Source organism: Cucurbita pepo, chromosome LG03 (genome assembly GCF_002806865.2).
Source record: "Cucurbita pepo subsp. pepo cultivar mu-cu-16 chromosome LG03, ASM280686v2, whole genome shotgun sequence".
In the NCBI taxonomy this organism is placed as follows: Eukaryota; Viridiplantae; Streptophyta; class Magnoliopsida; order Cucurbitales; family Cucurbitaceae; genus Cucurbita; species Cucurbita pepo.
Window position 1 is genome coordinate 445,104 of NC_036640.1, and position 26,767 is coordinate 471,870.

The 26,767-nt window shown below is 39.3% G+C and overlaps 7 protein-coding genes and 1 non-coding gene across 9 annotated transcripts; 5 read left to right on the forward strand and 3 right to left on the reverse strand.

Moving 5' to 3' along the window:
• Nucleotides 1-468: 468 nt before the first annotated feature.
• Nucleotides 469-1,653, forward strand: LOC111790222 (18.1 kDa class I heat shock protein-like). The gene has a single exon (XM_023671071.1). The coding sequence runs from the start codon at nt 504-506 to the stop codon at nt 1,095-1,097; it is 594 nt and encodes a 197-aa protein (XP_023526839.1). The 5' UTR covers nt 469-503; the 3' UTR covers nt 1,098-1,653.
• Nucleotides 1,654-2,071: 418 nt separating this feature from the next.
• On the reverse strand, nt 2,072-4,226 carry LOC111790220. Its single transcript, XM_023671069.1, has 5 exons — nt 3,702-4,226; nt 3,337-3,621; nt 2,954-3,242; nt 2,719-2,838; nt 2,072-2,617 (listed from the first exon to the last, which is right to left on the reverse strand). Exons 1-5 carry the CDS (start codon nt 4,023-4,025, stop codon nt 2,505-2,507), a joined length of 1,131 nt encoding a protein of 376 aa, XP_023526837.1. The 5' UTR covers nt 4,026-4,226; the 3' UTR covers nt 2,072-2,504.
• A 2,227-nt stretch (nt 4,227-6,453) lies between these two features.
• On the forward strand, nt 6,454-7,715 carry LOC111790221 (universal stress protein PHOS32-like). Its single transcript, XM_023671070.1, has 4 exons — nt 6,454-6,855; nt 6,943-7,052; nt 7,115-7,233; nt 7,340-7,715. The coding sequence occupies exons 1-4, from the start codon at nt 6,534-6,536 to the stop codon at nt 7,428-7,430; spliced, it is 642 nt and encodes a 213-aa protein (XP_023526838.1). The 5' UTR covers nt 6,454-6,533; the 3' UTR covers nt 7,431-7,715.
• An 863-nt stretch (nt 7,716-8,578) lies between these two features.
• On the forward strand, nt 8,579-8,650 carry TRNAD-GUC. Its single transcript has one exon. It is a non-coding gene; the product is annotated as a tRNA-Asp (tRNA).
• Nucleotides 8,651-11,736: 3,086 nt separating this feature from the next.
• On the forward strand, nt 11,737-14,167 carry LOC111791571 (protein NRT1/ PTR FAMILY 5.6-like). The gene is made up of 4 exons (XM_023672961.1): nt 11,737-12,059; nt 12,256-12,473; nt 12,657-13,201; nt 13,282-14,167. Exons 1-4 carry the CDS (start codon nt 11,906-11,908, stop codon nt 14,165-14,167), a joined length of 1,803 nt encoding a protein of 600 aa, XP_023528729.1. The 5' UTR covers nt 11,737-11,905.
• Nucleotides 14,168-14,338: 171 nt separating this feature from the next.
• On the reverse strand, nt 14,339-16,262 carry LOC111789967 (aldehyde oxidase GLOX). The gene has a single exon (XM_023670710.1). The coding sequence runs from the start codon at nt 16,125-16,127 to the stop codon at nt 14,517-14,519; it is 1,611 nt and encodes a 536-aa protein (XP_023526478.1). The 5' UTR covers nt 16,128-16,262; the 3' UTR covers nt 14,339-14,516.
• Nucleotides 16,263-19,063: 2,801 nt separating this feature from the next.
• Nucleotides 19,064-22,188, forward strand: LOC111790447 (BEL1-like homeodomain protein 9). Its single transcript, XM_023671339.1, has 4 exons — nt 19,064-19,853; nt 20,693-21,009; nt 21,096-21,156; nt 21,252-22,188. The coding sequence occupies exons 1-4, from the start codon at nt 19,281-19,283 to the stop codon at nt 21,786-21,788; spliced, it is 1,488 nt and encodes a 495-aa protein (XP_023527107.1). The 5' UTR covers nt 19,064-19,280; the 3' UTR covers nt 21,789-22,188.
• Nucleotides 22,189-23,059: 871 nt separating this feature from the next.
• On the reverse strand, nt 23,060-26,423 carry LOC111790448 (protein RETICULATA, chloroplastic-like). Of its 2 annotated transcripts, none has more exons than XM_023671340.1 (8): nt 26,196-26,423; nt 25,388-25,961; nt 25,221-25,319; nt 24,899-25,119; nt 24,743-24,812; nt 24,435-24,514; nt 24,262-24,326; nt 23,060-23,493 (listed from the first exon to the last, which is right to left on the reverse strand). In XM_023671340.1, the coding sequence occupies exons 2-8, from the start codon at nt 25,946-25,948 to the stop codon at nt 23,300-23,302; spliced, it is 1,290 nt and encodes a 429-aa protein (XP_023527108.1). In that variant the 5' UTR covers nt 25,949-25,961; nt 26,196-26,423; the 3' UTR covers nt 23,060-23,299. The 2 variants fall into 2 exon arrangements, with proteins under 2 accessions (XP_023527108.1, XP_023527109.1); XM_023671341.1 differs by having other exon boundaries at nt 25,388-25,986.
• Between the last annotated feature and the right edge of the window lie 344 nt (nt 26,424-26,767).

A 26,767-nucleotide genomic window follows, 5' to 3' on the forward strand; every position in this document is an offset into this window, starting at 1 on the left:
GACACTGGAAAAGCGGAGCAGCTAGGAGGCTAGGCTACGGCCTTCACCCACTTACACAGCCCATCGGCCCAGATAAACGAGGCCCATTTTTAGAAATGGTTGTAGGAGAGTTCGCGTTTGTATCCACTTTCAAACAACCCTAATTCACAACTGAAATTTGTATCTTCGTAATCACCAAATGGAATGTGATATTCGTATTACTTTCACGGAACACCAGACGGATCCGAATTCAATTCCCTTGCCTCCAATCTTCTTCCGACGCCGTGCCGTGCCGTGCCGTGCGCCAATTCGTCGAAGTCACCTCAATCCAGAGAACAAATTCAGAAAATGATATGATTGAACCGCGTGAATTTTTCATGGAATAATCAATAGACCGCGACTTCCACCACCAAATGGAATCAATCCCACTCCACCTAAATCTTTCCAACTTTTATGTAACCCTCCTCCTTCTATAAATTCAACTGCTAATACTCATTCACCTGCAAGCAGGGAACTCGCTAAAAATGTCGATCCCTTTCAGAAACTTCTTCCCTAGCGATCGGAAGGAACGCTACTACGTGGAGGAGCGGTCATCATACGAAACCTCCCCTGAGAATCGGAAAGAACGCAACTACGTCCAGGGTCGGCGCTTATTCGACAACTTACATGAGGATCGAAAGGATCGCTACTACGTCGAGGATCGGCCTTCTTACGATCATATCCGTGAGAAAGACGCCGTGGCCGATCCCTTCCGTACTACCATGGCCTCAAATTCCTCGGCCGTCAACGCTCAGATCGACTGGAAGGAGACTGCAGATGCGCACGTGTTGAGGTTAGAGCTTCCCGGAGTGAAGAAGCAGGCAGTTAAACTGGAGATTGAGGAGAGTGGAGCTATCTGCATCAGCGTCGAAATTAGGGCTGAGAAAGAAGAGACAACCGATATTTGGCGCCGTGTTGAACGAAGCAGTGGAAAGTTCTACCGGCGTATCGTCCTGCCGGACGGCGCTGATGTGGATAAGGTGAAGGCGGAAATGTATAACGGAGTACTAACTGTGACCGTGCCTAAATACCAGTTCAAGAAGCCCATGGCCAGAATGGTCCAGATTTCTGGCCATTAAAACCCCCCCGAACTTCGGTCCTGCATGGCAACAGGAGGAGATGAAGCATATTAAAATAAAAAAAATAAAAAATAAATGATATCGGTTTAAATTACTACCATGTCCTTCTTGTTTCCTACAAACGGCGTTTTAAATTCCATTACTCGTACAGACGGCGTTTTAAATTCCATTAGCACTCCCACACGCATTACGTCAGTGAACCACACGCGCTTGTAAAGCGTGAGTGAGGAAGTCAGGAAGAAAAGAAAATTTCTTCCTTCTGTGTTTGAAACCCCCCCGCCCATCGTTTCTCCACCGATGGGTATGAAAAGGACGTGTGACCCTAACACCGCCACGGGCGCCGGAAAGACGGTTGTGTCACCGGGTGGGACTAAATGGGGTAAGGTGCGCGTAAATGGGAAACATCCATAGTGCGCGCCATGTGAGGGTTGTTATTAAGTGAGAGATGATAGTTGATATCACTCCCCCAGATTAACGCCATCCGCCACTAGGCCCCCACTATCTCATTTTCCTCCTATTCATAAATAAAATCTCCGTGCTTCCTTGGTAAGGCTTATATTTGGACAACTATTAACATTCTATTGCACCCATATTTACTTTTGCCCTTTTATTTCTTTAAACCCAAATAATTCGTAAACACAAGAGCTGCCACGTGAACAAGTTTGTGACACGTACGTGGCCTACGTCATCAACTTTGAATATCTAGGCCGAACGGGCAGAGTTGGGCAAGGGCAGGCAAGTGGGGAAGGAGATTCTTCCCTCTTAAGCCAACTATATATAATATTATATTCTCTACCTCTCCTACTCCTTATCCATTTACGCAATTATTCTCTCAGTTTTAATTAAACAAATTAATTAACCGTTATTATAAATCCATCGTTTTCAATCCCAATCAAGTCAAGCGGAACAGCATAAAATTATGAATTTCCTGTTGTTACAAACAAATAAAGAAAGGAACTGCTGAAATAGAGTAATGCGAAAGGATTATTATTATTACTGAAAATGTGTTGGTTGGGTATACGCATAACCAAGTGGGGGAGGGGAGGGAAGACTAGAGAGAGTCCCAAAAAAGTACCCAAGGGCACATGCCTTTTATAGAGAATCTAGAAAAATATTTATCGACACAAAAGAGGTGGAAAATACCCTCTTTTTTCTTTTCTTTTGTTCATCAGTTTGACTGAGTGACCCAAACTCCCTCACCCAACAAACAACAAAATAAACTTATATAGCTGCCTGCCTTGCCTGCTACCCCTAACCCATTTTGTTCCCTATTGGAATCCCCCCACCAAAACCTTCTTATTTTTCTCTAAATCTAACCACAAAATCAAATGCACCGCCTTCTTTACTCGTCTCCTTCCTTTACCAATTTTGAATTACTTTCATCATATTGCGTAACTTTATTTCGTTTCAGTATGTCCACTCCTGGGGAAGCTTGATTTCATGGTCTGTTGGTAACTGCCCACGGCCGTTTCGTTTTTCATAATTTCCACCACGGTTGATTTGCAGCCTCAGGAGAACATCTACGCAATCACAGTAACGAAAACAGAAATGATTCGATCAATTTGTGGAAGCTGGGGAGGGTTGTGTTCATAATAATTTATGACGGAGGATGTAATTTTACCGTTCTCTGAATTCAATCTTCCGCCACCCATGGGTTGAACATGAGGCTGACTGCAAATATCCTCGAGGTTAAGATTCAGGGCTTGCATCACTCTTGCAGGTACCAATACCGTAGAACAGGCTGTGGATAGAAAAAACAAACTCATGATTTGCTTAAAACATTACCCAATTCGTGAGGGTTCTTAATTTAATGCTCACTTATCATTCTGCTTCCGCATGCTTGGAATTTAGATTACCTGGCTTTCTGCGTTGCTCAGATTGAGTGCTGCTATGTCGAGGCAAAAATACACCAGTTCCAGCGCATTCCCTTTTGCCTCCTTGAGTTCCGAGAAACAGAGCCCTCGTTCCAGAGCCCTGCGGCGGCGGAGGAATCCAGGCAGATGACGACGATCCCCGACAGCCCCTCACTCCATTCTGAACCATTACATGGACCTGTTGCCGTTGATACCCTGTAGGAGAATTCATCTGCTCACCGACAGTCAAGTTTTGTCGCTGCATAATTTCCTTCTGATTCAGGTGCGAAACCTGCCAAAGAATATGAGCCCAATAAGGAATCATAATCGACCAAATAATTAGACAATAATTTAAACGCCATAAAGGGGTTGGTTAATATATTTACTTGCATAGCCTGCAACTGCTGGTAAAACCCTGTACCCGTGCTCGAGTTTTTCACCGGAACAGAGACTTGAGATGTTCCTCTGTTCTGTGAAATAACACCACGACTCTCATTCATTCGCATCCGCGCAACTTCCCCTGCAGCCGCATGCAGCAGATCGCATGTAGCTGGAGGAGATGGAACTTTACAATTACTTTTTGGACTACCACGACTGGAAACTTGACTGCAACCACTGCCACTCCCCAGGTCACACAGAGTCGACTGCGGAGATCCGGACAAGAGGCTTGTCTGAAAAGAAAAAACAAATCCACCGAAATTAGACAAAAATAACAGTAAAAGAAACAGAGCAATCAGGTCCGAATTGAAACCTTAGAATTATAAGAGTCGAAACCGTCATCAATGGTTGATTGAGCCATACGAAGAGTAATCCCAGCGAGACAATCCTCCTCGTCACTCTCCGTCTCGCTGGAACCCTTCAACGATTCACCAGGAGAACTGAAATCCGAAAACCCACCAAAAGTCCCGAACTCAAATGGGAAGGAAGGCCGTCGAGGCAGGAAGGGAGTGGAACCCAAGCAGTTTAGGTCACTGTTTTTGTTGGTAGCACAAGTGTTTGGGCTGGGCATATTATCGTCATCAGCAAGAAACTGAGGAGGAAGCCAAAACTCGCCGTCGTCCAAACTGTCAGCCATGAGCAGCAAGAAAGAGAGGAAACGCGAAGCCTAGAAATTGTGAAAGACGGAAGGGAATAGAAGAAGGTGAAGAGGGCAGAGATGCAAACGAGAAGGATTCTTTATAGAAAAATGGAAGCGAATTTTTATAGAAAAAATAAATTAAAATAAAATTAAATAAAAGAGTAATGAGGGGGGTCGTGGGTGAGTGTGACTACGTGCATCTTGATTTGTAAAGCGTCCCTTCCACAAGGCTTGCGCCAGTTGGCCTTGGCGCCACTATATTATTAACCTTTTGTTTTTTATTTTATAAAAATATAAAAACCCTCTTTTAAAAAAAATAAAATACAAAATTAAAATTACATTAGTAAACCGTAGCGTGAAAATAGGCAGCCGCTCTGCACGAGGTGAGATCAGTGGGTCCCACTTGGACCGCCTTTCCATTTTACATTTACCGTTAAACTAAACTAAGGGAATGACGAAAAACCCTAATTTGTAAACTCAATATTTGACATCAACAACTTTTTTATTATTATTATTTTTTATTTTCGTAATTTTAAAAATCGCATTGCATGCCATAAATTCTACTTGATTTTATGTGGTACGAATTGAATTTCATTAAAATTTGGATGGATATTATTCTCGGAGTGTATGAATATTTATACTTTTGTCATCCTATTTAATTGATTCCAAATACAGTTTTATGACATTCAATGCATTGCCTATTGTACCCAACATTTTGAATATTCAAATAACTAACCCAATACAAACTTTATTTAATTTAATATTTTTAAATAGAAAGGTAAATTTGGGAAACCGCGTGGCACGCTCCCCAGCACCATTCTTCAGTTTCATGAAACATTAATGGGAATAAGTGTGAAGTCAATTTGAATTATGGTCAACGACTCATTTGGCAGCTTGTTGGATGTTTTGGTCTTAAACAAGTATGAAATTAAATTGCCTTTTTTAAATGAATGTTTAATTGGAGTGGGAGTTTAGTGAGTCGGTGGTGGGTCACCAAAATCTGCTAAAACGACGGGGGGAAACGAAACGGGGATAGAGGGCGCCGGAATTACGGGAGATATTGGCCGCGAAATAGGCAAAAGAATGGCGCGTAATTTAGGCTAATTACGCCGCGCCACGTCACGCCACGAAGTCGCCTAACCTTTTTATTCCCTGCCTTACTGGCTTCCAACAATCACAGTATTCCAAATTTGGGACATTGAATCAGACACTAGATTTGACTTTTGGTTGCAAGTAGAGGACGACAATCCTACTCATAATTTAAAGAAAAGAAATACTGTTGCTGCAAGATCTAAGTATTGTCGGAGAGTTTAAACATAACCATAACTATATTACAATACCTAACTGGGTTGGGAAAATAAAGCAGTCAAAGAGAAAAAGAGAAATAAAGATGAAAATGAAGTGGATTCCAGCTCTGCCTCTCTCATACTCCTCATAGCCTTCTAATTTTCTATGCCTAATCCCACTCACGTGCCTCGCACAACCCCAATTTCAGACAGAGAATTCAGAGTGACGGTGGCCGACACATCGTCACATTTAGTTGTTAGAGACGCTGAGGGGTTTGGCAACCAATTTTGTTTCTAGTTACAATCATTTAATTTTTTTTTTTTATCTTCCTCGTCGCCGACATCAATGGTAGTAACCGGACGGCCGGACTTCCCGTTGTTTAATAATTTGAAGGATGTACCAAAGTCAATACATCTCAGTGAAGCCTTACACTCCTTTTGAGAATTATTTTTGAATGGTACTGTTATTATAAAAAATAAAAAATAAAAAATAAAATCATTTTACATCTACATTAAAAGATTCCTGGGCACGTGTCACTGGCATGCTTTCCAAATGTTTACAGACCACTACCCCTTGCTATGCCATGTGTTGTGGCACGTGATGTGGCTAGTGACGAGAATTTTGTTTGACAGGCTGAGATCGCTAATGGGTTCGGAAAGGCCCATTCCACGATCTACGCGATGGGCCGTAAACGACATTTCTCTACACACAGCCCACAGGCACGCAGCATGAAGTTCGGCCCACTTCCTAAATCATCCATTCCCTGAAATAACATATAATTTTGAACAAATTCAAAACTGGAATTAATAGTAAACTAAAAAATTAGAAAAGAACAAAAAATAGAGAAGAAAAAGGAAAAGCGATATAATGGTGATGATGAGAAAGGGCAGCACCGGAAGTTTCCGAGTAGTTGCGTCTGCATATACCAACAAGCCATCTAAAAAAATTAATTAATTATAATATTTGTTTATGAAAATTTTTATTCTAATGATCATTGGTCGTGCCTCGTATAACTTTACGACTAAATAATATTAGGTGGGAATTTATATATTACTTAAAAATTACTTACAAATTAAACCAATTAATTTTTTATTNGGGGGGGGGGGGGGGGAAACGGGGGCGAACGGCCCATTGGAGTCCGAGTTCCAGGTAAAAGGAGAATGATTCGGGTGAACCGGAATTGAATTGCTGAGTGATCTGTACACGTGGACGGCAGAGATGCAATTCCATGCTTCCTTCTTCTTTCCCCTTCACGTTTGTATTACCAATTTAAACGCAACTTCAGGTCTGCGTTGTTACTTCCCTTGCGTTTTCGTTTTAATCGCACTGTTCCCATTTCACGAAAAGAGAAGAAACGCCACAAAAATGGTGAAGGATCGGAAGATCGGAGTGGCTCTGGATTTCTCCAGCAGCAGCAAGAATGCTCTGAGATGGGCCATCGATAATTTGGCAGATAAAGGCGACACTCTCTTCATCATCTACGTTAACCCCAATTCAGTTAACGAATCCCCCCATAAGCTCTGGGCTGAATCTGGTTCTCGTCAGTAATCGATCCTCTTTTTTTCTTTTGATGTTTTCTCATACTCACTTTCTGTAGATCTTGATGATCTGTTTGGGTTTTTGCCAGCTCTGATTCCCTTATCGGAATTCAGACAGCCTGATGTTTTGAAGAGCTATGATGTCAAAGTCGACATCGAAGCCCTCGATATCCTCGACACTGGCTCTAGGCAGAAAGAGGTACTCACTTTGATTTTGAGCTCTAGATTTTAGATGAAAGGTAAAGTAAACTGCGATTTCAGATTCAAGTTGTGTCGAAGCTGTACTGGGGAGATGCGAGGGAGAAGATTGTGGATGCAATCGAAGATCTGAAGCTGGAGTGTCTGGTAATGGGAAGCAGAGGACAGAGTACCATTCGAAGGTTTGTCCTCTTTTTCTTCTTCAGATAGTGAATCGTTTATTGAAAATGATGAACAATTGTTTACGTATTTTTTGGGGAAATTTTGTGTTTGGCTGATTGGAAACAGGATTCTGCTTGGGAGTGTTAGCAACTATGTGATTACTCATGCTCCTTGCCCTGTTACAGTGGTGAAGGATTCAAAATTTGAGCATAATTAAGGCGTGAAATCGGTGATAGGAGGGGGGTTTTGTTGTTTGTTGATTAAGAGCATGCCCAAACTCCTGAAGTTGTAGAAAATGCTGTTTGTGTCCTTGAAAACGTCGCTCCTCTCCCTGCGCTCTTATATTTAATAATTGCCCCTACCCATACCCTCCTACCCATACCCACACCCATACCCATCTGAGATTTTCTTCTGGACTGCGCCGCGCCCTGTTTATGTTTCTTTACTGAAAACATTATTATTATTATTATTATTACAATGATGCTTTTTAAGAACTAAACTACTTCGTTTCGTTTCGTTTATTTATTTGATTGCTTAATTTGTTCCAAGTATAAGCGGTGGATAGAATTATTCCTTGGATTCCGAAAATTTCTTTTTATTCCTTTGAAAAATTTAAGGTTATCCTGAATTTGACATAATCAACTGGATTTGGTTGTGTTTCAACTCCATATTTTCAATTCAAGTTTATCTTATAACATGAAAGTTGGGCCAATAGTGTTTGTTTTTAAGTACCCACATGAATGACTTCCACCCTAAATCTTACTGCTTGTAAGCAAAATATGAGTATTGTTTTACCCTTAAAAATTTACAAGGGCATAGGGACTTGAAACCGGTGTGGCGCTATTTTGGTCTTAATTTTCGCTAACAACGGTCCAAACTTTCATCCCATTTTACAAGTTCTTCATCTCTCGCTTGCCATGTGTTCAACCACGTATCAATAATCATTTCCTCCTCCTCTAATCGCACATATTAACTAAGTAACAAGGTTTTTCTTTTGATAGATATTTTTATGAATGAAGATATATTTTTTACTTATAAATTCATGATTATCTCTGTAATCCCACAACCATGGCAACAATCCTTGATCTTTTTCAGTTTGGAGTACCCAAAATGGGCATGAGGACTCAGATTTTGCTGCTAAGGACCCATTAGAAGATATTAGAAAATAGGAACTATTGGATGTATTTTGCCTTTATTTAAATTTAATTCTCATTTTTCATTTTAATAGCAAAAATCTTCTTTCTTTCACTTTTATTTAATTCATTTTATTATTATTTTCATAAAATTAATAATTTTATACTTCAAAACTTTTATTAGTTTTATGGATAAACTAAATTTTATTAGTTTCAGATGACTAACAATTGCGTCGTTGTAGTATAGTGGTAAGTATTCCCGCCTGTCACGCGGGTGACCCGGGTTCGATCCCCGGCAACGGCGATCTTTTTTCATATTCTACAAAATCAAATTTCAGATAAACTTAACGCACGTTTTTACCCGGGTTCGATTCCTGGACATCGCTTTTTTTTTTTCCTTTTTTTTTTTTTTTTTTTTTTTNACCATAGAAACGAAGGAACCCACTATTTCTTTATCCATTTCGATTTTTTTTATTTACTCGATGTTTTTTTTTTGATACCAAGTATCAATACAATTTCGTATTTTGGGGTGACTAGAACAAGTCAAGAATATAATCCTCGAGACGGTAAATTAACTTTTTTTTTTTTTTTTTTNTTTTTTTTTTTTTTTTTTTTTTTTTTTTTTTTTTTTTTTTTTTTTTTTTTTTTTTTTTTGTAGCCCATTTTAGGGTAAATTTTATTACTGAAATCTAAACAAATTATTTATAATGTTTATGAATTATGATAATGAAAAGAGGGGTGAAAATGCGCTGCTTGCAAATGGGCAGATATCTGATGAGATATTCTACCATTCAATTTATAAAGTGGTGGGCCTGAGTTATGAGGCCCACGATACTGAAGGCCCAATAACTTGCGGGGAAAAACGAAGTGGACCCAAACTGTGGGCTAGGAAGTCCTTAGAATTGGGTTCTTTGAAGCCAACATTAAATGGCAGAGATTCGTTGAAGGCAACATTAAATGAGCTCGTGCTTGAATTAGTTCCACAATGCAATCCATTCCACGACATCCTAACATCACAAATTATAATAATAAGAAGAAGAATAAAAATAAAGTCAGTTTTAGTTGTATGAATAAAATTATTGAATTTATCACGTGCACTTTACAAACAACTTTTTTTTCTTCTTCTTTTCTTTATATAAAAAAAAAAAAAAAACAATCTCCTAACTTTTTGTATCAAAAGAGATAACATGAGATAATACTACCCTTTCACTTTGTGTGTTAAAAAAAAAAAAAACATTTTAAAGAGAACCCACCAGTTTAAAATCTCACATTTTGTAGAGTTTGCAAGATAAATTTTTTTTAATATCATAATAATATCTATTTTATTTTAGTTTTATCTAAAATATCTCATACCAATAAAAATAATTACTTTTGCGTGGATCTTCCTTTTATTAGAAATTAAGAGACCTTTCACTTTTAAAAAAGTTATACCCTACGCCTATGAATCTAGTTTCTAGTTAGCTAGGACTCAGTCATAATATGACGGATTTAGTCATTGACTTTAATATCATTTACTAGAGCATCTACATGTTATGTTCCTTTCCATAAAAGCATATATATGATTGATTTAACGAAAATGAGAATAATAATATAAAAAATGTGTAAATATAAAAGATTGATTATAAGTATGAGAAAAGAATAAGGGGGAATCAATTGAGGTAGAGGGAAGTGTAAAGTTGGAATAAAAGCAAGAACATGCAAACCCCAAAATGCCAGAATTTGGAAAATTCTCTCTCCATTTAACTCTCCTTCCGCGCAAACTTGAACAGAAAGCTCATAATAATAATATTGGCAACTTGGTCTGGTGGCACAGATTCTGAGAAGTGGAGGGATTGTGACTGATATGGATCTCCCACTCAACTTCACACAAAATGGGTTTACTTCTTTCTTTGTAATATGATACCATATCCTATGCTTTCTTTCCATGTTTTGGTGTGATTTGATTCACCTTTCAAACCTACCTATATAGATGAAACTAGGCAACATTAATTTCACATGCCTCAATTCCTTTACCACTTCTATTCCAACACTCCGTCTATGATTTAGCCTCCCCCTTTTTCATATTGGATACATTTCAACGTGGAATGCGACGTTATCTTATCAAATCCAAAACTAATATACATCAAACAACTGGGATCTTGCTTGTATACCAAAACAACCTCAAATTATCTACATTACCTACTTTCTCCACACAATGTCTCAATTCCACACGTCCATCAATCTTATTTTAAATAATAATAAAACAAGGTTGAAAACAAGGTTGTAAATATAGAAGGAATGTGGTGGAATATGATATTCAAACTTGTTTTAGTTCATTTAACATGTTTAAATTTGAGATGGTGACAGCAAAATCTTCATTTCAACCTTTCCTAATATTCCTTTCTTTTTATTTTCATATTTGGCCATTCACACCATTCCCACAAATCAACTGCCATATAAATTAATTATCTAAATTGTCTTTTCCCACCAATCTAGGATTCACCATTGTATATACATCAATTATATTTTATTATAATTATAATTAAATATAAAACATAAAATGGGATATGATTCTATGAATATGAGACAATGGAAAAAACACATTCTTCTACCTCAATATAATCTTAAATGGTTTTTAGAAAAATTGGAAAATTTGTTTAAAATGTTTTTTTTGGTAAAATAGTTATTAATCATTTATAATATTATATTTAGGGTAATTATTATACTGAATTTAAATAATTAAATAATGAATTCAAAAAACGATAACTGCACAAAAAAGCATGGATTTAAATAAATAGATGAATATTAAAGCATGGATTCAATATTTTTGTCCATCTTTATACTTTTTGACAGACAAGAAGTCTATTACCTTCACATNAAAAAAAAAAAAAAAAAAAAAAAAAAAAAAAAAAAAACTAAATAATAATAATTTAAAGAAAAAACATCCAACCTATTCCATTCTTAAATCACGTTTATACCACTCCATACACAATTTCAAAAATCTACCCGTAAATTGATATAAAACTGGGTTAGGTTGACCAGACTCAATTAAACTCGGTCACGCTAGATCGCATGGGCCAAAATAGGCGCTAGAAAATACATGGTAAACAACTGTTTTGATAGCACAAAACTCAAAAGGAAGAATTGAGCATTAGTACATTTTTTTGGTATTTTAGCCTTTATGTGTAGACATGATTTTAGTGATAATTATGTATTGATGTATTGACACACATCCTAAGATGGAAGTAAGTTAGAGGAATTTGAAATGGACAGGGTGAGTTTAATCAAAACATTCAATATTTGATGCCAAACAAGAGCGTTGGTGTGGTAGAGATTTGAATCCTATTTAAGGAAGCCAAAACCCCCCCATCTTCCCTCACCATCTCCACTCCCTATTATCGAGAGGGGAAAAGCAAAAACCCATAACCAATACCAAAACAAACCCACAACGCCTCTGTTATTCCTCTGCCTTAAAACCCCATCCTCTTCAACCCAATACTAAACCACTTCAAACCCAATTCCTTCTCCCTCTCTCACTCTCTCCCAGTTCCAATCTCCGAGTAACCAAAAACACAGCCAAATGGAAGCTGCAAGGGAAACAGCAGAATTTGCAGATGAGCCCCAACAACACACCCATGACGACAACTTGGTCTATGATTCTTCTGTGGACCATAAAGGAAAGCTTCCTCTTCGAGCTTCCACCGGCGTTTGGAAATCTTCCCTCTTCATCATCGGTAACCAATACATACTAACGCCTAACCTATTTTAATCTTTACTCCAACAATAAAGTTCACAAAATTCTGTCCTGTTTCCTTTTTCTTTTTTTATTTGGGTTCTCTTCTTTGCTGCATATCTTACTTCAAAGCTTCGCCTTTTTCATTTAGCATGATGAGCAGTGTTTTAAAATTGTTAATATGGTATAATTTGCAGCTATTGAGTTCAGTGAGAGGCTGAGTTACTTCGGAATAGCGACGAGTTTGATAATATATCTCACAAAGGCCATGCATGAGGACCTCAAAACAGCGGCTAGAAATGTTAATTATTGGACTGGTGTCACCACTTTGATGCCTCTCTTGGGTGGCTTCTTGGCCGATGCTTATTTGGGTCGTTACTCCACTGTCATCCTTTCAACCGTCATCTACCTTTTGGTAACTTTTTTCTTTCAAATTACTTACATTTATAAATCATTTTAACAACGAAACTACACTAAATTATAGGACCTTTTGATATGATAACACTAGTTATAGTTTCCATATAAAGAAAGAAATATTTGAATTTTTAGTGGAAGGACATTTTGGTTAAGACATTGTGACATTGGTGTGAAAAAACAGGGGCTGTCGCTGATGACATTGTCCACTTTGGTACCGAAATTGAAGGCCTGTGGCAGTGAAATATGCAACAAGCCAAGAAAAGTTCATGAAGTTTTGTTCTTCACAGCGATCTACTTCATATCTGTTGGAACCGGAGGCCACAAACCATCGCTGGAGAGTTTCGGAGCAGACCAGTTCGACGATAACCACCCAGAAGAAAGAAAGCAAAAGATGTCGTTTTTTAATTGGTGGAACTCTGGGCTTTGCGCCGGGATCATCTTAGGAGTCACTGTAATCGTCTACGTTGAAGACCATTTGGGATGGGGAATTGCTGGTGTCATTCTCACTTCGATTATGGCCTTATCCCTCGCAGTCTTCCTTTTTGGAAGCTCTGTTTATCGCTACAGAGTACCCTTAGGCAGCCCTTTAACCCCTCTCCTCCAGGTCGCTGTCGCTGCTTTTAGGAAGAGAAATTTGCCTTATCCTCCACACTCCTCTGACCTCTATGAAGTTCAGACTGCTGACAGGTTTCAGGCCAGGCTGTTGTCCCACACAAAGAAGCTTAAGTAAGATCCCACCCCCAATTCACAATTTTCAATTTAAACTTGATTTGGTAAAGCTAATCCGAAGTGTTTTTCACGAACAGGTTTTTGGACAAAGCTGCGATCATTGAGGAGGGAGGCAATTCAGATGAGAATCGGGGACCTTGGAGGCTTACAACTGTTACAAGAGTAGAGGAATTGAAGCTGATTCTGAATATGATCCCAATTTGGATAGTTTCTTTGCCATTTGGAATCGTGGTGGCACAATCATCCACATTCTTCGTTAAACAATGTTTGATAATGGACAGAAAAATCGGGAGCAGTTTCATAATGCCCGCATCGTCCATGTTCTGTTTGGCTGCTCTGGGCATGATCGTCTTTGTTGTCATCTACGACAGGCTACTTGTTCCATTCCTTCGGAAAACCACAGGCAACGAGAGAGGCATTACCATACTCCAAAGGATAGGAATTGGGATGGTTTTCTCTTTCATGACTATGATTGTCGCAGCTGTTGTGGAGCGAAAGAGACTGGGGCTACTAAAAAACGACCCAACAGGAGGGAGTGCGGGTGCGATGAGCGTGTTCTGGTTGGCCCCCCAGTTTATTATCATCGGAATTGGAGACGCGTTTGGTCTGGTGGGGCTGCAAGAGTACTTTTACGATCAAGTTCCTGATTCCATGAGAAGCCTTGGGATAGCATTTTATTTGAGTGTCAGCGGGGCCTCAAATTTTGTTAGCAGCTGGCTCATTACGATTGTGGATAACATCACCAGGAAGAGCGGCGGCCACAGTTGGTTTGGGGTGGATTTGAACACTAGCCGATTGGACAAGTTCTATTTTCTCCTTGCTCTAATTGTGGCTGTTGACTTGTGTGTTTATGTCTTCTTGGCTCGCCGTTACACCTATAAATCCGTGCAGAAAACGACCGTGGGCGCTTGCTCCGACGCCGACGCCGACGCCGACGCCCCAGACCCAAGCTCAGCGGTTTGAAATATATTCTGTTGCTTTTTAATAGCTTTTAATTTTATTTTCTTTTTTTAATGTATTTGTAAGTGGAGGCTTTTAGATTTGCTGATTAATTATTCCACATGTATTTAATTTCCAATTTATAAATGGGTTTCAAAAAAAAATTAATCTATTTCTCGTATCTGTAAAAAACTTAATAGCAAGGGGCAATATTTATATATTAGTTATGGAGAAGCTAAAATTACATTTACTTTGTTCATTTCTCATAATCTAAAATCCCATTCGCTCATCTTATTATCCACAATTTGGAGAATCCATTCTCATTTCTCACGTCGACTTAAAAGAAAAATTAAATAACAGAAAAGAAAAATCATTAGGGCGATAGATGTATCCAGCGGGCCACACTTGGCACGCCTTGATTCACTGCAAACGCCATGTAATAACCAGGTGGAGCCACCATCCCGTTCGCAGGAGCAGTACACCCGACCCGGTACACCCCACCGCCGTTGGGAACACTCGCCGTAACGGCCAATTTCACCAACCGTTGACCTTGTGAGAACGAATGCGTAGCAAAAGGCGCACTCGCCAAATTGACTTCAACAATCCCCACTACAGGTAGTTGAACCGACACGAGCACGTCAAAAACGGCGCCGTAACTCACCGTCTCCGGAATTTTCTCAATAACGGGTCGAATATTGGCTCTGTCGGCCGATAAATATTCCGGCGAGAATGCTTCAACTCGCAACTCCGTCGGGAATTCTGCCTCGAATTTATAGAAGTAATGAGGATTACTACCAGCAACCAAAATCCTTCCATCAGGAATCAGATTGGCGGTAGAGTGGTACATTCTCGGAACGGTTCCTGGGTTCAACGTCATGAACCGCAACCCGGCCGGTTGGTCGGGTCGATACAGAACCGGATGCAAACACGGGTCCGAAGCCTGTTCGAACCCTTGAGTACCCGCTTGTGCTCCATTAATAATCACCACATCGCCGGTGGGAAGCATCACCATATCGCCCATGATTCTTCCAAACGGCATATCCTCCATTTCCCAAACTGGGTTCGAACCGGTGGCTTCGATTCGTCCACAGCTTCCGTGAGCCGGAGTGTCGGTGCTTCTCTGGATAAACGCACCGTATTGAGCCCCCCCGCAAATCACTACCACAGCATTTGAATGATCAGCTTGAAGAGCGAGCATAACCGACGATCCAGCGGATGGGTAATTTCTAGGCCCACCATCCAACGGTGGATAATCCCTCACTACTTGATCACTCTCGTGATCATACAAAATTGCTCTGTTATTAGCGAAGATGAAGAGATGCCCATTTGGAAGAAGATGAACGTAAGGGTATAAATTATCCATCTGACCGTCCTCCACGTCACCCAAGAAAGGTAAATTCACCGCCCCATTTTTCCTCGGAGGATAATACTCGACGGTGTTGGCTCCCCTGCCGCCGACGATTATGACAGAACCATCCGGTAAAATCTGATTCGTAGCATACCATCTCCCATCGGCTAATTCCGGTTCCGAGAGCTCAATCCAGTCACAAGCACCATTTGGTTCGCAGGGTTGAAACTTCCGGAACTTTCTGAGGCCGTCAATATCGCCGCCGGTGTGCAAGAGAGTGCCATCGGGGAGGAATTGGCCGGAGGAGCACCATGTGTCGGTGAGGATCGTCAAAGGACGGATTTGGTTGGTTAGAAGGTCGAGGACGACGGAATGAGCGTAGCAATCATGCTTGAGAACGGCGTCGTGCCGATCGTTCCGACAATGGCCTTTGCGGAGCATCTTACGAGTTGGGCCGATGTTGGTCCGATCCAAGAGGACGACGGTGTTGAACCTTGTGACGGCGGTGTGCATGGAGGCGATGCCAGCATTGGGAACGAGAAGCTCCCACGTGCCAGGAAGAGTAGCACGTGTGGAGATGATGGAGAAAGCAAAGGAAAGAAGAAGAAGGAAGCAGAGACAGAGAGGGAAATCCATTGGGCAGAGTGAGTAACGAAAGTGAGCAACTCCGGTCTTGAAAAAGGAGTTGCAGAATGGAATTATTTATTTATTTAATTATTTTTGTCAATTTTAATGATTCATGAGAGGAAATAAAAATGGCATAGTTTTAGGAGTTAATTACCCAAATTGAGGTTTATCTGACAATGATATGAATAAGGAGGCAAATATTTAGATGGAAAATATATGGATATTAATTAAACACAACAAAAGGGAAAGGATAGGGTGGTCATCAAATCATTGACATCAATTTGATTCCACTATGAAAGTCCCGTTCTTGGTTATGCAATTTTAATTAAATATCATAATACAACTGGATTGGGCCCTCCCCATGTTACCCACTCACCACTCGCAATCACTTCCCTTCCCTTCCCTTCCCTTTAAACTTAAGCTTTATCACCAATTAATTTTAATCAAACTTTAAGCTTTTGCTTCTAATTTCATTCCCTTCTTTCTACAATGCTTCGAGAGCCGATGAAATACCATATTCCTTGAAAAAGAATCCAATTCTAAAGAAAGAGTAGGGGAAGGCAGTTTTTTTGGTTTTAAAAGCTCTTTGTTCTGTGCTAAAGCCGCTCGCCGCCACCACCCACCCACTTCCGAGAATCATTATTTCAAAGTCACGCACTTGCCATAGCTTCACACACGTTGGGCTTAGTTATTCGATTGAAGGAGCCCATTCAATGTAGGAATTGGGGTAGCAGGGCCCGGAAATGAAACCGGCCCATGGAGGCACCTAAACACTAATTTTGTGGCGACGACAAGTGCAGGTGAGGGGTTTGAATTTGATTTGATGGTTAGATGTGATGATGAGAGTAATTAGGATTAGGGTTAGGGCTTATGTAGATATGGGGAAAGTATGATTAGTGATAATTAATTAGGTAGAGCATAAAGTTGGATAGGGTAGGGTCAGGAAAACCCAGATGCTTTTGATTGGGTTGTAGTATTAGATTAAGAGGTAGGTTTTATGATTCTCCAGTCTCCTTTATATTTATTATCCTATACTTCCTCCTCTCGGCTCTCCAGTATCTAAATTTTATGGGATGAGAAGCTGAAATTAAATGCAAAGAAGAGGGGAATTGGGATTGGGTCCCAAGAAGAGACGAGAAGAGAAGTAGGATGGAAGAGGTTGATTTTGATTTGATAAAAATATATTTCGGTTAGTGTGAGGAGTGTTGGCCCTACCTACAGTGTCCCCTTACATCCCCTTGTTCCCATCCTGACGCCATCACTTCCCCTCAGCCGTCGCAACAGTACCATCCTCCTTTCCATTTTTGAAACACACACCCAATATTATAACAATCTATTTATTATGTGTTTTCTCATACATTTTAGAAGATGGCGAAACTCATGGAATTTAAAAACTCAACAACTGTTTGTGGCGTTTCCAAAGACCGATGCCTTTTTTCAATTATTTATTTATTTCTATTCACGCTGGTAATTGTGAAAGTAAATAAATAAAGCAGTACGGACACTGTTGGATGGTAAGTAAAGTTCTAACTTTCTCTGCATCAACACTGAAACACCGTTCCGTCCATAGGCGCCAACTTCGGGCGGGGACTTTGCCTTCCCCCTAAGCAAAAGATTTGCATTATATTTTTATATATATTCCTCACTCTCTCTCTCTCTCTCTCTCTCTCTCTCTCTTCCAAAATTAATTAAAAAAAAAAAAAAGAAAAAACAGAGTGCTGACTGAGAAACAATAGAGGATGACGACGATGACCTGAACATCCCCAGTACCCCTCCCAATATTAAAAAAAAAAAACACTACTTTTCCCACAGCTGCCACGTGGAAAACACTCCCTGTAGGTTTTGATATGGTCACCATGCTACGTGACTTTATACGCTCACACTTAATCCATTCATATTTATTTATGTTTTTGTTTTTGTTTTGGGTTGAATGGTATGTATGGTTTGGATGATAGATATGAAAAGCTGACAAACAAAAGAGAGTAAATGATTTAAGGTAAAAGGGAGTGAGAGTGAAAGCAAACATATCTTCATAGATTTTAGCCCATCTATATGTTCTTGTTTTTGGCCTCAAATCACCCACCACAACCCATTAACATCCACATAAATTTAAGATATACTTTCATTTTCTTGTTGCTTTCAACTAACAACACTTCCAAATANAAAAAAAAAAAAAAAAAAAAAACAGAGAGAGAGAGTGAAAAGGCTGGCATCTTTCCAAAAAGATTAAAAGTTTAGAGGATTTGAAATACCCAGAAGTTAATACGAAGAGACAAACAAAATACAAAACAAACACACGGGGGTTTCTGATCACAACATATATATATATATATTTTTTTTAAATTTAAATTCTGATCTCCAAGTTCATCACTAATTTCTAATTACTTTTCTAATCTCCTTCTAGTTGTTATAGAGTGGTTTTGGTGGGACCCATTTTAATTAATTAATTAATTAATTAATTAATTTTTTGCTAATGCTGGTTCTTAGTATGGAGTTTTAGTTCTAGTCAAGCTATCACATCGCTGTCTTCAAACTTTCTCCAAATTAATGACGCTTCCGATATTATTTTATTTTATTTTATTTTATTTTCTTCAATTTAATTCAATGAAATGAAAAGAAAAGAAATGGTCATATTATTAATTGTTTTTAATTATGTAATTATCCAAATAAATGTTATGTTAATTAATAAAATGAAAATAGTTGTAAATGGAAGCAAGAAAGAAGAAGGGATGGCCCAGGAAACCCACACCCCACACCCCACACCCACTCTCTCATAGACATCCAACCAAATAATTAAATTGGAAAACCCACCATAACCCTCCAAAAATAATAATAATAATAAATAAATATAAAACGACAAAAAACCTCAAAACCCCCCTGTCAGAAACATCTGCCACGCAGGTTACTTCATTAATTACCGGCATTAGCCGGTCTCCCCCCGGTTTCCCGAAACCCTATGCTCCGCCCTCCCCTCAAACCCACAAAAACTCATACCCAGATAAACTTGGATTCATTTTTATTTGTTTGCTTTTAAAGCGGGGGATAAGAGACGAAGGGTGCAGCTGAGACAGAGACAGAGAGAGAGAGAGAGGTCTATATTTGTGTGTCCTAAACAAACACTCCCACAAATCCCTTCTCTTTTGTGTGCTTCCTTTTTAATTAATGGCTGAAGGTATTGAATCCTTCGACCATGTCCCTCAACAAAGCCGGCGCGACAAGCTCCGGGAACATTCCGACCACCGTTCCACTTTCCTCCCTTTCTACGATGACCCTTCATCCTTAATCTCCCCCCCATCCGACTCCACCCATCGTTTCCAATTCCACCACCACCCTTTCTTCGACCCCCAAATCCAATCCTCCCTCTTACCCGACATCCATCATCAAAACCATTGCTTCACCTCCGAGCCTCTCTCCCTCTCCCTCTCCTCTCAGCCCTTCCTCGCCGCCCCTATTCCCGCCGCCCTCCCTCTCGGCCCTTTCACCGGCTACGCTTCCATTTTAAAAGGCTCCAGGTTTTTGAAGCCTGCCCACCAGTTGCTAGAGGAGCTTTGCGATGTGGTTGGCCTTCACCCCGCCTTCCCCTCCTCTTCCTCCCTCAACTCTCCCCCTTCTCCTTCTCCCTCTGCTTTCATGGATGATCCTTCCTCTCACTCTCCAATTCTCGACCACCATCCCCTTGCTTCCTCTCACTCTGCCCCTCCTATCAAATCCACCCTTCTCTCAATGCTCGATGAGGTACTACTTCTTTACTCTCTTCTTCACTAATTTCCCATTTAAACCTGTTCTTTTTTTTTTTTTTAATTTATTTGTTATGCTCTAATTCTAATTTCCCTTTTACTTTTCTTAAGATTAGATGGGGACATTGGGGTTTAATGCGTAATTATCATGCTTCCCCCTTTCTTGGATACGTTACCAACTTTAATTACTTCCCCCTTTCTTGGATTTTTTTTTTTCCCCAATGGGTTTGGTTTATCATCATCATTATTATATTATTCTTCTTAATCATGGACCCTAAATAGTACTGTAATTTAAATTATAAGCAGTGTGCATGTTGAATGGGCATCATGAATTAAGGGAAACATATATAAAGATTCCTTTGATTAGGTGAAACTGAAGGAAGGAAGGAAAGAAGGAAGGAAGGAAGGAAGGAAGGAAGGGAGGAACATGCAACCTTATTATTATTCCTAAGATTGATTGTTGTGTGCGTCCTCTGCTTTAGTTAATATGCATTAGATTCGTGTATTTAAAAGATTGTTTTATCCTCTCATCTTTTTAGAAAAGGTGATGAGAGGGAATATATGCACAAATCAGTATTGGCCTTCCAAAGTGCCTCTCGCTAACTTGATAGCTCTGAGGATACTTTTACCAAGTTTGGGCATAATGTGCTTAATCAAAGTCCTCCAACGAATCCATTTCCATAAAGATTTATACCAATTAAACCCATTTTCACCACAAATATATTCTCTGTTTTTTGATTTATACTATTCTACTTCTCATAACTTGTTGACCAATTATATGCATACGAGTGATGTTTTTAGTATTAGCTTAGCATTTGTTTTGGGGTTATTGTGTAGATTTACAGGAAATATAAGCAGTACTATCAACAAGTTCAGGAAGTAATGACATCTTTTGAGTACATCTCTGGCCTTGGGAATGCAGCGCCCTATGCAAACCAGGCTATTAAAGTGATGTACAAGCATTTCAAGTGCTTGAAAAATGCAATTCTTGACCAACTTCAATTCAATAAGAAGACTCGTGGTGACTACGGTCAAAGATCCGGTCAGAACCCGGGATTTCTCGACCATCAGCCTGTTTGGCGACCGCAACGGGGGCTTCCCGAACGAGCAGTCACCGTTCTTCGTGCTTGGTTGTTCGAACATTTTTTGCATCCGTAAGTACTTCACTGTAACCCCAAGCATGGTGGTGTTGGGTTTTTAGTGTGTTGATTGGTATTGTTTTGGTTTTTTGTTTGGACAGTTATCCTTCTGATACAGACAAGCTTATGTTGGCAAAACAGACTGGTCTGTCTCGTAGTCAGGTCCGCTTTCTAATGTCAATTCAAACTTCACGTTATTTATTTATTTATTTATTTTGCTCTAAAACACAATAAATCTACTCTCTTCTCTGAGACAGGTATCTAACTGGTTCATTAATGCAAGAGTTAGGCTTTGGAAGCCAATGGTTGAAGAAATATACATGCTTGAAACCAAACAAACGCAGAAGAATTTGCACAGAGATGATCGCGACCCCAACAGGCTAAACGATCACCATCCAACCAACTTGCTCGCCATCGATAACCCCTCTAAATCCGCTCAAGAAATTCAAGATACTCCTACCAAACGTACCCGAAACAAACCACACGACGTGCTAATGGGAAATCACGACGAGCCCTTGAACGTGTCTTACAACGTGTCGAGCCATCCCCATGTAGGCTCAAATGCAAATATGGGGGGGAACAACAATGGAGTTTCGCTAACTCTTGGTCTTCACCAGAACAACAACAACGGCATTGGTGGTGGCTTTTCTGAACCCTTTCCTGTTGGGTTCCCCGTTGCGGCGACTCGACGTTTCGGGCTGGGAATTCAAGGCAATAGTGATGGGTATGTAATGGGAGGACATTTTGGTAGAGATGTTGTTGGAGGGCAGCTGTTACATGACTTTGTAGGGTGAAATTGATTATGGGGTTTGAAGTTATGATGTTAGGAAGACAAGAGGTTCCATATTATTTGGCAGTGAAGCTGTATTAAAATATATATATATATATATATATATATATATAGGGTTTAGATCAGTAACAACTAGTAGAGAAGAGCATAAGCAAATGGGATACCTCCCAATTCCTATCAGATCAAACAAAGATAGATGAGAATTCAAACCTCAAAACGCCATTATTTGCCATTATGTTACAATTTCAAAGGAGAGAACAGGACGAGGGTTCTCTATGTCTGGTGTAGGTGGCGTGTTCTTACGCATTTTAGAGAATAATCGTTGTTGGAAATTTAACCCTAATTTGCTGTTTGGGATGTATGTATGTATGTATGAATGAATGATTGAGATTTCGAAGTTTATTGGGCTAGTGGGCTCACTTTCTTTCTTTTCTAAAAGTATTTTGGGCTTTTCTTTTTCTCCCTTTAAAGGATAGTGGGCCTAGATTTCCAGTGGAGATATGGGGAATCTCTGATCTTTGATGTGGAGTATTAAGAACCACAAATCGACTTTAATCTCTATGCAACCCAATCAATTAGGTAACTTTTTTGGATACAAAATTTATTTGTATTGGAATTAAACTGGAAAATTATAAGATGAGCTATGTATACAAATCATAATCACATGAGGAATTGTAGTTGACTGGAAGATGAATAAGATAACATTAACTTAAAACTGGGTAAAAACTGGGAAGAAACATGTAGGGTAAACTTTTGCTGATAAATAGGGTAAGATCTCTTATCCTACTGGATCTTTTTTTTTTTTTAATAAAAAAAAGTGGTCAAACGAAGAACAGATGCCAACTCATGATTCTAGTAGAGCACCTTATCATGTGTTTCTCCTTTGTTTTATTCACCTTTTCCTTGTAAAAGAAATTAAAAAAAAAATGAATTTTGAAACCCATTATAAATACTGATGGATTTACCTCATAAACTTCAGCTCCATCTAAATCCAAAGCTTCTTCCTCAGTCAAAAAACTCTCTACTCTCTGCTATTTTTTCTTCTTTTCTGCAGAGTGAGCTTTGATTTTATAATTTTTATTGGGTATGGATCAGGTAATCTGCATCCTGAGGTTTAGATCAGAGTAATCAAAATAAAAAAAAAAAAAAAAAAAAAAAGTCTCCTTTTCTAGGCCTCGGGTTGCAGATTACCTCTTCCTTTCCAACAATGCTGGATTTCGCAATCAGATTATCACTTCTCCTGCAAGGTTACTGTGCTTTTCTGGCGAACAGAACTCCATTGAATTATGAGGCATATCTTCTTTATATCATAAAAGGGTTCCTATTACTTTTACAGGTAACAAAAATGAATCTTTTCAATCTATTATTGCAACAAAAGGATCCGTTTTCCTTGTCTAGATATTACAGTAAATGTCGAAGCTTAAGTTAAGAGGATGATGACCTTTTGTTTTGGTATGAGCACTTTTGTGGAGTCCTAGGAGATAGAAATGATATCTCAAAGTTGTATAGATGGTGTTACTGGACTCCACTCCATCTAGCCCAGTCGATAAATTGCATTCCAGCGTACACGTTATTGCCAAATCGAATACCTACCGTGAAAGCCAAAGCAACTGTTGGAATATACTTTGCTAATGCTGATGATTCCACTACGCGTTCCAGTCCATTGATGATCTGGTAACGCGTATTTGAAGATACTGCAAGAAAAACTCCTGCAAGTTTGGCCGTGACAAAGAAAACATATTTTGGTGAGAAGAAACAGAAACAAAAAATACCAATAATGAAGAGTTCGGGTACAAGAAAACATAGTTATAGAGAAGAGAACTCCAAATGAAAAACAATCTCAAAACTCCCAAGGCAATTGGCCTGATCATTATAGAGTGGTTCTTAACAGGATAACTAGCAGGCAAAAGAAAATCAAATAACACTGCAAGAGTGTAACAGCCCACTTTAGGCTTTTCCTTCTTTTCCTTCGAATGATCATTTTTTTGTTCAAGGTATCACACAATGCCACAGGCTAGAGAGTAGTAACTTCTCTGTTTAGTAAGTATATCTAGTGAAATAAGGCAACCATTTAATCAGTCACAAGCTCATGAATCCAACAACATATCAAACTGATATCTCAACGTAAATAGAATCTATCTGTATTGGGAAGTTGATGAACAAATTACAAAGTAAATCCTGATCAAGTTGATCGAGTGTGGTGGTAAACTTATCAACCCAAGCATAGTGCATTTGATCAAATCAGAATATCAGAATATCAGATAAGTTCTACTGTCTGAACGAAGCAGCAAGCACAAGCATCACAAATGTCTGGAATGCAAGAAAAACAAATAATAAACATGCAACATATACTTCATTGTAGACATACACAGCCATTATCTAGTGAGAGTAAAGCAATAAGCAAAGTAGCAACATTCACATGACCCAGGGAAAATCGATCAAATAAAATTGAAATAATATAAACAAGCGAGAAGTACCCCAAAGAGCCGCACTCTTTAAGAGAGGTGGAACTGGTACTTCATCTTCAGATTTCTTTATGCTCCTGATGTATGCCAAAAGAAATGGGTAAGGATCACATAAAAAAAGAAACAACAACAACCAACGTTGTAAACGAAATGTGCGAGAGCAAAATTCGTGGAATAGATATAACCTTTTTGAGATCATTATTAAATTTGCAAGGCCTTGGCCGATTATACCACATCCAAATCCTATTGCACCATACATGAGTCCCTAAAGCAATAAGCATAAAAATAAGTTCTCAAGTATAAGAGTTTTAGCCCACAGCTAGCAGATATTGTCCGCTTTGACCTGTTACATATCGTTGTCAGCCTCTCACGTTCGCAAAGGAGAGGTTTCCACACTCTTACAAGGAATGCTTCATTCTCCTCTCCAACCGATGTGGGATCTCACACTAAGAGATGAAAATAAGTTTGGGTAAAAGTATCTTATAACCCTCACCTTATAGAAAAATGTAAGAATTCTTTGTTGTACAGAAAATCTACATCCTGGTCGTTCAGCTTCAAAAACACTACACATGAAGAAGACAGCTTCTAAACATATTGGTTTCATAAGGAATGATGATAACTTACAAACAACACAACTCAGCTTCTAAACCTGCTTGGTAGTGCTTCACAAGCATGAAGAGTGCGTCCAAGGAAACCTTTTGACACAGATGGTTGCCCAAAACGAGCATAAGGTGCCAAAAGGGCAACCAAAGCAAAGTTAACACCCACGCCCACCAAAATATCAGCAAGATAAAGCTCAAATTCTGTCCAGAAATCTTTGCCTCTCTTTTGAACTTCCGCAAGAGTGGCGCAGCAAGAATCAATAACTAACTGCAAATATTGAATCAGTAATTTCAAAAAATGTGTATGACATCCGGAGTTATGTCAAAACTATAAATAGTGAAATATGGTATGAGGATGAGGTAATGGACCTCGACGCCAACTTTGAAGAAAAATGATGGATCAGCCAGCATCCGGTTTCGAAGCATAGCACAAGACTTCATCAAAAAGCCAAGAGGCCAACCTAAACCCTTCAATAACCAACAAGGAAATTGCTTAGCAGAAATGGCAAAAGATGTTAGAGAAGATAAGTTCTTACCTGCATCTCTAAATATCTAAGCAGCAGCAGCTTGCGAATTCCCTCGCCCTTCGCTGCCTCCAACATATCTGAAGGAAGACTTACCCCTCTTGATTCCACCTCTTTCATCACCTCATCAAATTTCATAATTGGACCAAATTCCTCTTCTTCTTTGTCTCCCTTGTTGTCATCGCCACTACCACCGCCACCGCCGCCCCAACCTCCTTTACCGTTATTATAATTTCCATTACCACTGTTATCATTGTCCACTTTTGATATCTCCGAAATTCTAAAATCCTTTCCCTTAATGGTCTCATCTTCTTCCTTCGAAACAGGAATAGCAGCTGCAGGAGCGTCTGAGTCCAAATGCGACTGAGAAAAATCCATCATTACCGATAACTTATTTTTCCTCTTTATAGTGACGCATCTACCAATACTTTTTCTAGCCGATGCTGGATAAGCAACCTCCTTCACCACATTTCTAAAGGTTCTGCAGCCAAAAGCCACCCCCCGACTCCACATCTTCCCCAAAATTACTTCATTCCCGAAATCCACAGAACAGGATGTTCCAAATACCGCCATGTAGAGAATCCAACTACGAATTGTTGACAAATTTACAACTTCACCAGAGAAAACCACAAGNACGAATGTAATCGCGTCTAAACTTGTAATCAACATGCAACAACATAAGAAGTTGTTTTAGGCATCAGGCTGTAGAAAGCAGGATTAGACAGTCGTATTATCGTTGTTCTTCCGATTAACAAGCGAAGAACTTCAACAGGAAAACAAAGATACAGAATCTATAAGTTATGGCGGGGAATGAGTATACCTCTGCGGGAGCGATAACAAATTCGATTAAGGAAGTCGGCGGTATGCAGATGTAGGAAGGGAATAAGGTATACTGGAGGCGGCGGAGGAGCAAAGCAGTAGAAGTTATGAAGAGGTTATACCATATATGTTGGTTTTCCTGTGCCTCTCTTTTTATAAGTCGACAGTGGCGCTATAAGTTCGTTGAGTGGCAGTGGCAACAAACCAGCGGTCCCCCGCATGGCAACGAAGCCATATATATATATATATATATGATATATATTTGTGAGGTTTATATAATTCAATTCAGCTGAAATTTGATCTCAAAACTACATTAATTATTGAATATGTTATTAAATTGATTGAATACTAAATTGTGTAAGCAAAAAAAAGTGAATTGAATGAGACATTGGAGAGAGCGAAGTAGCGAAGTGGGAGGCAGCACAGAGCCAATATGCCAGCGGGATGGCCACGAAAGATGCCAAGTTGCCACGGTTGAATCGAAGCCTCAATTCCGCCTTTTTCTTCTTCTTTCTCTCATCTCTTCAAATATACAATTTAATTTCTCCTTTGGAGCAATTGAAAAGCCAATAA

Bases quoted from the DNA above. Each gene is read 5' to 3' on its own strand.
- LOC111790222 (XM_023671071.1), top strand. From the start codon at position 504: ATGTCGATCCCTTTCAGAAACTTCTTCCCTAGCGATCGGAAGGAACGC.
- LOC111790220 (XM_023671069.1), bottom strand. From the start codon at position 4,025: ATGGCTGACAGTTTGGACGACGGCGAGTTTTGGCTTCCTCCTCAGTTT. The intron at 3,622-3,701 runs GTTTCAATTCGG...TTTTCTTTTCAG, and splicing joins TCGACTCTTATAATTCTAAG to ACAAGCCTCTTGTCCGGATC. The intron at 2,839-2,953 runs GTAATCTAAATT...TTCTATCCACAG, and splicing joins TGAGCAACGCAGAAAGCCAG to CCTGTTCTACGGTATTGGTA.
- LOC111790221 (XM_023671070.1), top strand. From the start codon at position 6,534: ATGCAATTCCATGCTTCCTTCTTCTTTCCCCTTCACGTTTGTATTACC. The intron at 7,053-7,114 runs GTACTCACTTTG...CTGCGATTTCAG, and splicing joins CTGGCTCTAGGCAGAAAGAG to ATTCAAGTTGTGTCGAAGCT. The intron at 7,234-7,339 runs GTTTGTCCTCTT...GATTGGAAACAG, and splicing joins GGACAGAGTACCATTCGAAG to GATTCTGCTTGGGAGTGTTA.
- LOC111791571 (XM_023672961.1), top strand. From the start codon at position 11,906: ATGGAAGCTGCAAGGGAAACAGCAGAATTTGCAGATGAGCCCCAACAA. The intron at 12,060-12,255 runs GTAACCAATACA...TATAATTTGCAG, and splicing joins ATCTTCCCTCTTCATCATCG to CTATTGAGTTCAGTGAGAGG. The intron at 12,474-12,656 runs GTAACTTTTTTC...GTGAAAAAACAG, and splicing joins CAACCGTCATCTACCTTTTG to GGGCTGTCGCTGATGACATT.
- LOC111789967 (XM_023670710.1), bottom strand. From the start codon at position 16,127: ATGGATTTCCCTCTCTGTCTCTGCTTCCTTCTTCTTCTTTCCTTTGCT.
- LOC111790447 (XM_023671339.1), top strand. From the start codon at position 19,281: ATGGCTGAAGGTATTGAATCCTTCGACCATGTCCCTCAACAAAGCCGG. The intron at 19,854-20,692 runs GTACTACTTCTT...GTTATTGTGTAG, and splicing joins TTCTCTCAATGCTCGATGAG to ATTTACAGGAAATATAAGCA. The intron at 21,157-21,251 runs GTCCGCTTTCTA...TCTCTGAGACAG, and splicing joins CTGGTCTGTCTCGTAGTCAG to GTATCTAACTGGTTCATTAA.
- LOC111790448 (XM_023671340.1), bottom strand. From the start codon at position 25,948: ATGGCGGTATTTGGAACATCCTGTTCTGTGGATTTCGGGAATGAAGTA. The intron at 24,813-24,898 runs GTTTAGAAGCTG...CTTCATGTGTAG, and splicing joins TGTGAAGCACTACCAAGCAG to TGTTTTTGAAGCTGAACGAC. The intron at 24,515-24,742 runs GTGAGGGTTATA...TTATTGCTTTAG, and splicing joins TTCTTACATTTTTCTATAAG to GGACTCATGTATGGTGCAAT.